Source organism: Dermacentor silvarum, chromosome 4, assembly GCF_013339745.2.
Source record: "Dermacentor silvarum isolate Dsil-2018 chromosome 4, BIME_Dsil_1.4, whole genome shotgun sequence".
In the NCBI taxonomy this organism is placed as follows: Eukaryota; Metazoa; Arthropoda; class Arachnida; order Ixodida; family Ixodidae; genus Dermacentor; species Dermacentor silvarum.
In genome coordinates this window covers 10,282,567-10,294,163 of record NC_051157.2, presented here as the reverse complement: position 1 = coordinate 10,294,163, position 11,597 = coordinate 10,282,567, and the positions used below count along the sequence as shown (strand labels likewise).

General features: G+C 49.8%; 1 protein-coding gene across 2 annotated transcripts in view; it reads right to left on the bottom strand.

Moving 5' to 3' along the window:
• Positions 1 to 11,597, bottom strand: part of LOC119448119 (gamma-aminobutyric acid type B receptor subunit 2) — a 209,174-nt gene continuing 197,577 nt past the window's right edge. For both annotated transcript variants that reach the window (XM_049665192.1, XM_049665193.1), the window contains 5 exons: positions 8,498 to 8,836; positions 6,516 to 6,674; positions 4,504 to 4,587; positions 2,242 to 2,480; positions 1 to 995 (listed from right to left, as the gene is read on the bottom strand). In XM_049665192.1, the coding sequence (XP_049521149.1) occupies positions 380 to 995; positions 2,242 to 2,480; positions 4,504 to 4,587; positions 6,516 to 6,674; positions 8,498 to 8,836 (1,437 nt within the window). In that variant the 3' untranslated portion in view covers positions 1 to 379. The remainder of the gene's footprint in view (positions 996 to 2,241; positions 2,481 to 4,503; positions 4,588 to 6,515; positions 6,675 to 8,497; positions 8,837 to 11,597) is intronic.

Below are 11,597 nucleotides of genomic sequence, written 5' to 3'. Positions count from 1 at the left end.
GGTGTTGGTTGGACTCGGTGTACTGAGAAATGAAATGGCATTTCCTTTCTGTGAACAACGTTGTGTCGGGCTCTACGAGTGGTTCTCTGTCGCACAATCATGTACACGACGACGGTGCACCTGGGCACATATATTGCCGCGCAATGCACTGCCGCGTGGCAGTGGCGGCGTTGCAGTTGAGTTCCTAGATCGGTCGTGCACTGATACCGCAGGCGTCTGTGGCATTGCGCATCAAGCCGTAGTGCCGATTTCGAGGCTCTGGATTTCGCCTACATGGTCGCTCATGCTTGTGCACTTTCAGTCAAAGAGCGTGCCGCGGGAATTTTCTGTCGCCTCGGTGAACTACGCATCTTTTAAATACGCTTAAGTGGCCCATCCGTCAGACGTCCACCGACTCGGCCTCTTCCAGGCGCTTGAGGAAGAGATCGCGCTGAGTCTGGAAGCTGTCCTCGTCAGCCGACGGCGCCGCTTCGCGAGTAACGGGCGTCGTCGACGCCGACGACTCGGTGACGCCTTCGTCGTTGTTGGCTTCCTCCAGCACGGCAAGTTCGAGTGGGGGGACTTCGTACCCGTACTGAGACGGCGAAGTTTGACAGGATGATGCACCTTGGTTGAGTATCGCGACGAACGCGGGGGGACTGCGACAGCTGGCGTACGTCGTGTCGTCGTCGGACGACAAAGTCCGGTACTCGTCCGACGACAACGTTCGGTACTCGTCTGTGGTCGTCGTGTTCGCAGTTGTCGTCACGCTGCCGCCACTGGGCGCCAGTTCGACCGACTGGTAGATGGACTCTTCTCTGCTGCCTCCTCGCTCTCCTTGGCTGGAGGAGCTCGCCGGTGAACGCGACCGGCGCGGCAATGTGGGAAAAGAGCCGGCGTGAGGAACGGTGGGCGTCTGCAGGTCGCTGCCGCCCTGGCCGTCGATAGCCTCGTCGTTGGATGTGGCTGCGATGATCGGCAGGCTGCCTCTGGACTGCTGGAGGCCATCGTTGGACCTGCGTTGCAGTATATGCACGCACTCCATGGATTCCCCCAGCGGCAAAGCATTCCGACGGATTCTCCTAACAGGAAACCTGCTTATACGGTGAAATGCGCTCACAGTGAGATAGACGGGCCTTCAAAATGTCATTCATGGTTATTGATGTGAATGGACAAAAAATGGCTATGATGGAGCACGGCGGGCACCGTTCGAGCATGGGCACGACGTCACAGCTGCGAGAGCAGCATATATAGGAACGACGAAAAGAACTGCCAGGGCATGACAGTGGCAGAATTTGATGGCCGATAACTTTTTCATATATAAGGCACATTAAAAAATATTTTTGTTGGAAAACATCTATAGGAAGATGCTCTAACACAAGACAAGTTCCACAACTTTCATAAAACGGGCTGTAGATGGGTCCTCTGTAAGCGTTAACTAACGCAGAATGTTAATTACCATGCAGTTTATAAAAGTATGACGACCAGATTGCGTATCTTATCTGTGCAGTCGTTTCACGCACGATAACCTTGAGGCTGCACGAAAAAGCGTGCCAGATGGTGGGACGCACTGAAGGGTTATTCGAATGGTCAGTTGGCAAAACATGCAGCGCTGAAATGCAGCATACGCAGTCGCAAGGGATCCTACTTGCAGGGCATATTTGTGTATTTACGGTTGTACACTGCGGTTCGATGAGCTCAGCAGTCCTTCCACGATTATTTAGTCCGTATTGACGTCGTTAGCTGAGCAGAATGACATTTGTGATTTGCTGCCTGAATTTCTCGTATAAGGGATGTTTGAAAAGCACGTTTTCACAAAGGCCCCATGAAGAAAGGGAACAAGAATAGATGAATAAATAGTGTGTCGGAACTTCCATAGTTTAAGGTAGCTCTTGACTTTCCCTTCGTAAGTTGGTGCGTCGCCACTTGCGTCGGTGCTTGTAATCTAACGCAAACGGCCGCCGTTAATTCACTGTGTGTTAGCGCATCCACCATTACTCCTTGGCGGCACGCTCAGTTATGCCGCATAATTTTGAGCGATTCCCACAGCGCACTAAGTATGTCCGTATTGTCTTGCACCAAAGCGCACCGACCTTACGGATCCTCAACATGACTACAATATGGCACTGCTTTTCTGTATTTCTACCGCCGGCACTACTATGCGAGTTTTCGCCCTATCTGTATACAATTAAGCGGTTTCTATGCCGGCCGACGTGCGTACGTACGCTGCGCGCTGTGCTCGTGATGGGCAAGTTGACGCACCTGCAGCCCGGTGCCTCCTGGAAAGAGTGTCGTGGAGGGAGCAGCAGGTCCTCGGCCCGCAGCTGCAGCATCCGGGTCCCCTCGTCGAGCCGCCAGCGCAGGTCGTGCACGCGGGCCGGAGAGCGCACCGGGAATTGTGTACCGAGGCGCGAGATGACCGCGATGCCGCCCTCGCTGTTCTCCAGGGACGCTCGCTTGCGCTTGAACCTCTCCAGCAGCGATGACAAGGGGCTCTCGGACTGCGCTCGTGTCACACTGCTCTGTACACTCGGGCCTTATACACTTTGTATACACCACGCACAGTGCACGACCAGTTGCCGCAGTTCAATTTTTTTCCAAAGACGGAAGAACAGTTTTCGGTCATAACAGCCTACAACTGTTATCACATAAACCTTCTGTATGCATTCCGCAACTGCACAAAGACAGGAGCGGTGCTCACGGTCAGTCACTTTCGCAAGATTTCTCGCTACTCGGCACTGGATTCGTTGACCTCTCCGAGCAGCATCGTTCGTGGCACTTCGCGTGCACTCTTCCTAACACCGTGCGAGGAACGCTGTCGCCCGTAGACGATGGTTCAGCCAATACCGAGTCACGCAAAATGCCGTAAGAGCGATTGTATCCTCGAAAGTGATAAACCGAGAATACGGCCACAGAGTTCATGGCGAATAATCTATGCGGCGTTGGCGGTTACACTGTTTTTCCTCCAATGTTTTAGTTCTCTGGCGGTGACTTTGTGTGCGGTTTATAGGTTTTGGAGCAACCATCCCATCAATGAACTTCTCTATGTTTGAAGAAAAAAAAAAAACTTTTCTCCCTTTTTCAATGTCAAAATATCTGAAGCTCGTTATATTCAGCACTGTTATGACGATTTGTCTGATGTGACGGAGTATATATATACCTAAAATCTCCTTAGCCCTGCTCTATTTCGGTAGTTCTTGTAGTTGTATTTCGATGGTGAAGCTAAAGACCACATATTCCAATCGGTAACAGCCATAGCGAATTATTCTCGCGAACCGCTCAACATTCCACAGCTTGCTATTCCCGGTTTACCCTGCGGGCCGGGACGCACTCAGCTGCACGGCGAACACCCCCGTGGCAACGACCAGTGCTTCATGGGAAATGATTCTGGGCGATGTATCTTAGCCAATTATTTGTCCGGTTTGTATCTAGGGAAGTTCTTACGCCAATCAAGCTGTTTCACTGACCAACAGCTGCTGTTATGGGGTTCGTCATTAAACGCAAAAGTTGATGCACGCAACAAAATTAGCACCGAAAACTGTCGCGATTAAACATGGACGCCTATATTGTAATCGTGTGCTGTTCTTCGCACGGTACGCCCTCGCACAGCAGTGACACTTTGCTGAGCGCTGCGGACTTTCAGGCTATTTTATGTCTTGCGGCATCGTGCGCACAGCATGGGCAGATGACAAGACGTGGTGAAGTTTAAGTAGGCAGCTGCAATAAGTATTATGCGGCATTGTTTGATTCAAGAGGCAACTCGCTGTTCGCGACTCGAGGTGCCGTGTTTTGGTGCCTTCGCACTTTCCGCAATCACGCCGCAAGTCGTGCGCTTTGCAGCGAGCCTGTCCTCATCTCCAAGCCGTACCTCGTGTCCCATAGCTGTGCACGCTTTGCCTTCATGCAACTTACAGGTGCCGACATTATACCGCTCGTCGTAGCCGGCCGATGCTACCGAATGTTCACATCCGCATATGTCGCATGGGGACGCTCGAGTGTCTCGCATCCCCTGACGTTCGTCTTCTTCGCACGACTCTCGCATCTCCTGACGATCGGCTTTCCTGCGTGATACACACGCGAGGGTGGAAGCCAGTATACTACCGAAGCAGTTTCACGTGCTGGTGAGGACTCCTCATTGAGAAAGCGCCTGATCTTTCTTAATTGTAAACAAACAGTGCGGCCGCCGGCAAGAGCAATACGGAGCATTGCCCCTCGCCAGTCGACGTAGGGAATTTAGGTTACAGACGGGAAGTTGTAAAGCACCTCCAGGAAGCGTGCTGCCGCATGAATGAAAAAAAAAAAGAGGTTTGGTAATAGCAGCACTAAAGCTAAAGCGAACTAAATGCTGCGAGGCAATGATACTAGAGGGCAAGCTGTCTCCAGAGGCTCTCTCTCGCTACACCTTGACCAGGGCCAATTTCCTCCCGGTGGCGTTGCTAGCGTCCGCGCAAGCGATATCCCTCCCCTGCCATCTTCCACATCGGAGCCGAAGGCCTATACGTCACAGCTCCGCCGAATACCCACCTTGACAGAGTTGTTTTCAGGTGACGCTTCAGCGGAGAGCGGCTCTCCCAGAAGCCTCTTCAGCCGTGCTATCTCGGCATCCAGCTGCGGAACAATTTTAAGAGTTATCTGTACGTTTCCAATAAATGTGAGCTAAATGAAATCACGAAGGCGTTCAATGTAGCGCAGTCAGTACATGGACATACAGGAAGAGCACGGCGCACACTCTGTGTTTATGTGTGTTAGTTGCGCTACATTGAACGCCTCCGTGATGACCACTAAGCCCAAATCACAACACCCAGGGAAAGCCACACGTGCGAGACAATTTCGTGTAGACTGAGAATGGCCAACCCACGACCTTCAAGCAACAGGTCCACAAGGGGATTGCAGCGCAGTTCTTGCGAAAAAAAAAAAAAAAAAACAAGTCATAAGGGAAAGGCGCGGAAGCAGGCGTTAATGGTGGCGCCGTCGAATAAGAAACGCAGTTATAAGATGCACCAGGCTCCTTCCCCCCCCCCCCCCCCTTTTTTTTTTTTTTGGCTGGGAATTTAGCCGTAAAGAAAATGAAATGACTCTGGCTTGTCTTCAACTCGACGCGTTTGCGCACTGTATAGAATGAAGTGCGTTCGACATCACCTATCAGGTGATTCAAGTTTCGTTTCTAGCAACACTTTAGCCGCTGACACTGCTTTAAGCAAGGGGTGCTGACAAAGAGAGGTACGGGTGCTTTTTGTAATATTTATTTTATAGATGTGGGTTTGGTTGGTTGATTGTGACTACGACAAACGGCGCAGCTTCGCACTTTTGACCCGGGAACTTGTGGAATATTTCTCAATCGCATATTTTACTAATGGCATCAGGAATAAAGAGGAGGATTGATTGGCTGGAAGTTTGCACATTTACGGTCTGAATAATTTAGCGATTCTATTCCATTTTTTTCCTCTTTACGCGCTTCGTCAGCAGCAGCGCTCCGCCTACGTTATCACCACGGTCGGCAGTTCGTGAGCGGCAAATGATAAGTCTTTAGCGTAGCGAAAGGAGTCGTTACATTATACACGCCCAGATTTCAGACGGCGAGCGCTATTTTTTTCTCTCTTCACGGTGATGTGAGCCCACGTGCGTTAGTAATGGTAGAATAAAATAATCGTATGCAAGGAAAGCTTCGCTTGAATAAACATTCTTCAGAGTTTTAGCACGAAAGCACTTGAATCGAGGACAAATTAGTGGAAGCGTCAAGGTACTTCATATAAAATGACCTGCATAAATGTCCAGCTAAAAATACAAGCAGCATTAAGAAAATGCTAGAATATGCAGCGAAGAAAATGAGATAAACATTTAGTGATTAACAACGGAAGGATGGTGTTTCTTTGCCTGGTCGACACTGTTCTTAGTAAATATTTTCCCCCTTTCGTGATGAATTACGGAATCCAGCTATCTAATCCGTGTCGGTACTCACTAAAACATTCACTTGTGCTTTCTCCACGCCTTGATTCCTGTGTTCGCAGTGAGTCCTTTAGATAAACCAAACCATAGCGGTGGCTATGGCGATCGTTCTGCTGCTGAACACGAGGTCGTGGGTTCGACTCGCGACCGCGGGGGGCCGCATTCCAAAGGGGGCGGAATGCTCGTATGCCGTGCTTCGCGTGTTCGTTAAGGAAACACAGCTGGTAAGAAATAATGCGAACCTTTCCACTACGGCGTACATCATAACCCGCTGTGCAGGATCGCGACGTTAAACCCCACAATGTAATTTTGTTTTAATGACAGGTATGAGATTGTGTCGCCTTGGACCTCTTATATATATGTATGCCTCTACATTTCTGTCACTGTAATTCCTTAACCACATTGTCACTCTTCTCGACAGTCGAATGAATAAGGCCGGAGGGGCTTTTTCCCGGCCTACCAATTAAACACTCATTTTAAATGACCTTCGTAGCTGCTTATATATTCTACGCGTTCCTTCTTTCCTTTGTGCAGCGGCGGCTGTGAGGCTCACCGTGCACATCACTGGCAAACAAACTGAGTGGACGTACCTCTGCGATCTCACGCGCGTAGGCGCGGCTCTGGACCTCGGTGCGGTAGTAGAGCTCACGGCGCTCGTCGATGGCGAAGCGTCGGGTATTGAACTCGACCCGCACGCCAGAAGACGCCACCACGGCGTCCGCATCGGCGTTGTTCATGATGGCGTGGATCTGCGCGCACAATTATAAGAATCAGAGCTTCGCTCACAATAAATGTCGTGTCGGCAATGTGCAAACGGTTGACATTTTGTTTCGCACAATGCGCCATGATGCACGAATCAAGGGACAGATGCTGTCTGCAATGAAAAGCTGGCGATGTTTGTCTGGCTTGCATGGCATGCTACTCCAGCAGTTGGCTGAAAGATATAACAAACAAACAAACAAACAAACAAACAAACAAACAAACAAACAAACAAACAAACAAACAAACAAACAAACAAACACACAAACACACACACACACACACACACACACACACACACACACACACACACACACACACACACACACACACACACACACACACACACACACACACACGCGCGCGCGCGCGCGCGCGCGTGCGCTGAGCAGTGTTTATAGAGTCCTTTTTAAATGCCTGTAGCTCTAAAAATATTTCAGGTGCTTTAGTTGCGCGCAATGATGTGTACCGGCAAAGAAGTGTCAAGCCCGCAATGTCAAGCTCGAGTCATGGTACAAATGAATTGCGAGGAAGTATTGAACGCACATCAATAGGCGTGCCCAGATACCGGGTACACAAGATTCAACATTAAGTGTCATTCTGCCTCATGTACTTGTCTCAACAGGTGCTGGATAGTGAGTGCTTCACTGTTGGGCGGCCATTAATTTAGAGTAAGGCATAGGGTAACAGAAATAGGGTGCTTGTTGCGTGTGTCGGCTACTGCTCGAAGTGACAAGACCTAGATCTCTATACCATGCCTGTCATTTCCTTGAGAAAGTCGGAATGCGCGATTACATAGTTCTTTATTAAAAGCAGAGATTTCTGCCGGGACGTATATGTAGTAGCCTACATTGCTACTCTGCGTGGGGAAGGGGGATTAGGAAAGAGATCATTGCACTGCCTGCGTAGGCGAGTGTGGTGCGGTAAGTCTGCTGCAGAAACGACACAGTGCGATATCGCATAGCATAGCATATATACATGTATAGCATAGCATAGCATAGCATAGCATAGCATAGCATAGCATAGCATAGCATAGCATAGCACAGCACATCACAGCATAGCATAGCATAGCATAGCATAGCATAGCATAGCATAGCATAGCATAGCATAGCATAGCATAGCATAGCATAGCACAGCATAGCATAACATGGGATAGCATTTACGAAAGACTTCATTACATTTACCTAGAAGAAAACGTGGCGCTGCGGTGCTTTTGTATGCATAGGAATGTCGGGAAGTGGAAGCATGTTTTTTGATAGAGCCAGTACCACGTGGACCAGTGCACATTCTGGATGCGCCTGGTGACCGGTGTTTCGTATTTATAGCTATATCTATAGCAATATTGAACGTGAACGGCGACGCTATTGGGTCTATACATTTGGAAGTACGAGAAGGTTTGCGTCGCTCATTGTGCGCCGGTTTACTTTTTATGTTGCACGTGAGCAAGATAAAAACCTGCCCCCATAAAAAATAAAGCTTTATTGGACACCTGTGACTAGTCTTAGACCGTGTCACTGAACTTTCCAGGCGCAAGATGTGTGTGCGCGCGCGTATGTGTATGTGTGTGTTGCACTCTGAAGCAATTTAGCAAGATTGATTACCAACTATCCAAGCTACAAGTTCTTTGTAGTCCCAATTTAACGCCCTAGTCCAATCGCAAAGGCGTCTGTGATGGAAATCGAACGCGTTGGTACACGATGTGTCCGTGGGACTGAGCGGTCACGGCGGCATAGCGAGGCGACGCTTCTTTGCTTCCGGAGAAATCGCGTCTGCGGACAGCATAAGTGTGTGCATGCAAGGGAAAGACGCTCGCCTTGGGCAGAAAGAGCAGGCACAGCGTGGTGGTGGTGGAGACGAATATGAGCGTGCCGACGAGCGCGTAGGTGAGTGTGTAGCGCTCCGTCGAGATGACGTTGGCGAGCGCCACGACGAGTGCCGAGGTGATGACGGCGTTGTAGACGCTCATGCCGATGTACTGCGAATCGTTGAGCGCCGGTATCTGGACGTTGCGTGTCTCCCAGGCCATGTAGCAGCCGACGACGAGCAGCAGGCCCTTGTAGATGTACAGGGCACCCAGCCACTTGGCCATGTGTTCCGAGTGGCACTGCTCGCGCTGCGGCAGGTACACCACGTCCCGCTCCCACTTGGAGATCTGCGCCGACGGGACAAAGAGACAGGCGCGCAGTGGGACTCGCTTGCGGTCGCGCAGCTACGAAGCAGCCATGGAGAGATACAGCGGGCCACCTGTCTGGGTTTCAAAATTACGGCGCAGAAGCTTACTGCTGTGGTGGGCTATGTATACAGCATCCGCGAATCAAAACAACTTTCAGGGTGAGTTGGTATAGCTGTATACCTTCTTTCGATTGACGTGAAGGAGATATACTGAACAGAACACACAATTGTTTGTGTGATTTCATTGGGGCCGTTCTAAAGAGTGCTGCGCACAGCATTGCATATCGTGCGCATAAGGTGCCTTCCCTGCAAAAAAAAAAATCGGTGGGCCAACACCAATATATTCCGCTCCGCTAGATATTCAGTCACCCATATTTTTCTATTTATGTTCGGACAGATTAAATAGGTCGCAGTTTCGCCCGAAAAGCGAAGCATTTATTGCGATAGCAAAGTATTAGACAACAACACGAAACAAGGCTCGTAGTTTCATTGGTCGTATAAATTGCAATAAACATTCGCTTACTGATTACGTTACCAAGCATGATATGTCAGGCGTGCAAGGGCAAATATGAGTAGATCTCACTCGATGACCGCGACCACTCGCTATGACAAATCTGGCGCGACGAAGAGCGGCAGCAGCAGCGAGCGAATCGCCCTTCCGCCGCTTCAACGCGAAGCAGACGCTGGAGAACACAGCGCACACGAACGCTTGGACTTTATGCAGAGTATCACGGCGACGCCGACACGGCGGGAAATTCGCATGGAGTGTCCATATAATTTCTATCGCAAAAAATAGCATGGAGCATATCGCACAAAAGAAAGTTCGGCTTCCTCAGCTGATTATCTGAGAAGGAGGTCATCCTTGCAGACAAATCGCAATGTCGAAGTAGTTAATTAAAAATTTCGCGAATTAACATTTCCAGTTGTTCACTTTAGGCGACATGTTACAATTGCGAAATTAACCGAGAAGTAGTCGAGTGATGTCTGTTTAGAAGAAAGCCTCAGTAAACCTGGCACGGCCGTGTATTCATTGTAGCAGAAAATCCTGCATTCTTGCAATTGAATTCGCTATTTCGTTGTTTATGCCTCTATCAGCACGGCGCCACTTCTAACCTGGTTGTTTTTATTTCACTTTTCTTGTATGTTCCTTTCCGTAGGTCCGTAGTGCACGTTAAAGAACCCCAGGTGGTCAAAATTAATCCGGAGCCCTCCAATACGGCGTGCCTCATAATCAGAACTGGTTTTGGCACGTAAAACCCCAGAAAGAAGAAGACGATGTTCCTTTCCAGTCACATACTTTGCAGCGCGACGCGTGGCCATTTTTCTTTCTTTATATTTTGCAGCCACGTCCACGCTAGTTAGTACGATTGCAAGCTACACCTTAACACCCTTCGTAAAGTGCCCTCTTGCTTCGTGAAGCACCTTGCCAACCACGTCTACTTCGTCGTCTTTTCTGTCTTGCTCTGTTCCAAACGCAGTGAGACTGTCGCGAAAAGTTCGTTGGGCGCACTCGCGTCGACGGTGCAGCGCCAGCGCTGCCGACTGGAGCGGCGCAGCTCAAAACGCAGTTAGAGACGTGGCCCCACTTAGCGGCTCACACGAAGGAATCTCGCTGCCTCAAGCATCCGACAGCGTGCGGCGCACATCTACTCTCACCGCGCCGATGTGCGGAGCTGGCGAGAGCGCCGTGGTATAGTGGGCTCGACGAGGCTTTTACCGCGCGGTCTTTTCCCTTCGATCTGAACGCCGGAGCAAAGGCAATGCGGTGACTGGTCGATCGCGTTTTCGCGGTATTGTCGCGTGCTGCAGATCGACGAAAAGAAGAATAAAGGGCAAAACGTGGTAGGGTGCGGTGAGAACCTGTCCTAAGCTTTTGAGACACTTTCTCGAGAGCTCTTGTGCCGCCAAATCCGATACGCACAACTCCTTTGCTTTTTTTTTTTTTCTTTTTGTTCGCGTTCTTGATCTGCTTTGCGGAGAAGCGGTTCTCTTGTCGCGCCGAGTCATATAACACCTGTCCCGCCCTTTACGTGAATCTTCCTGTCTATGCTGGACATGGAGCAGACGCACATCTGGTACGCCTCGTGTCTTCTCGTTGGCTTTTGAATATTTTCTTTGGGCGCACCTGACGTGCGCTGCCTGTTTTGCAGGGAGTTCAATAGGCGTTCTGTCCTGCACATTTAACGGGTAACATTAGCCGGTACCTACACTAGCTAACCTCCCAATCTTTCCTTCCATTTTCTCTCTCGCTTAATCGGGCAAGGAGTAGATAAAGAAGAAAGTTACTTTATATATAAGTACAGGTTTTCACATCCGGGCCCAATTAACAGAGCTTTTTATTCTTGAGAACTGTTTATTATCGTCCGGCCACCCATAAGCGATCTCTTTGACGTCTTCTCTATTTATTTACATGATACTGCAGGCCCAACGCGGGCCTTCAGTAAGCAGTGGTTTACTATAATATCCACGTCCTGCCGATGCCCTAACAGCAAGCCAGCCCCCACTGCAGCACTCGTCCTGAGTGCCACGTCGACCGAGCGAAAGATGAGGCGACACATGCGCGATGAACACACGCTGACAACGAACACAAACGCGCACATTTACTCGCAATTATTTAGAAGCTCCCTTGCAGCGCGCAATACAGGGACGCCGCTTCCCATAGGATCGAGCACGCCTGACTACACCAATCGAGGCATCAGGAATGACGCTTTTATTGTTTTCATTATATATCCTGTTATGGA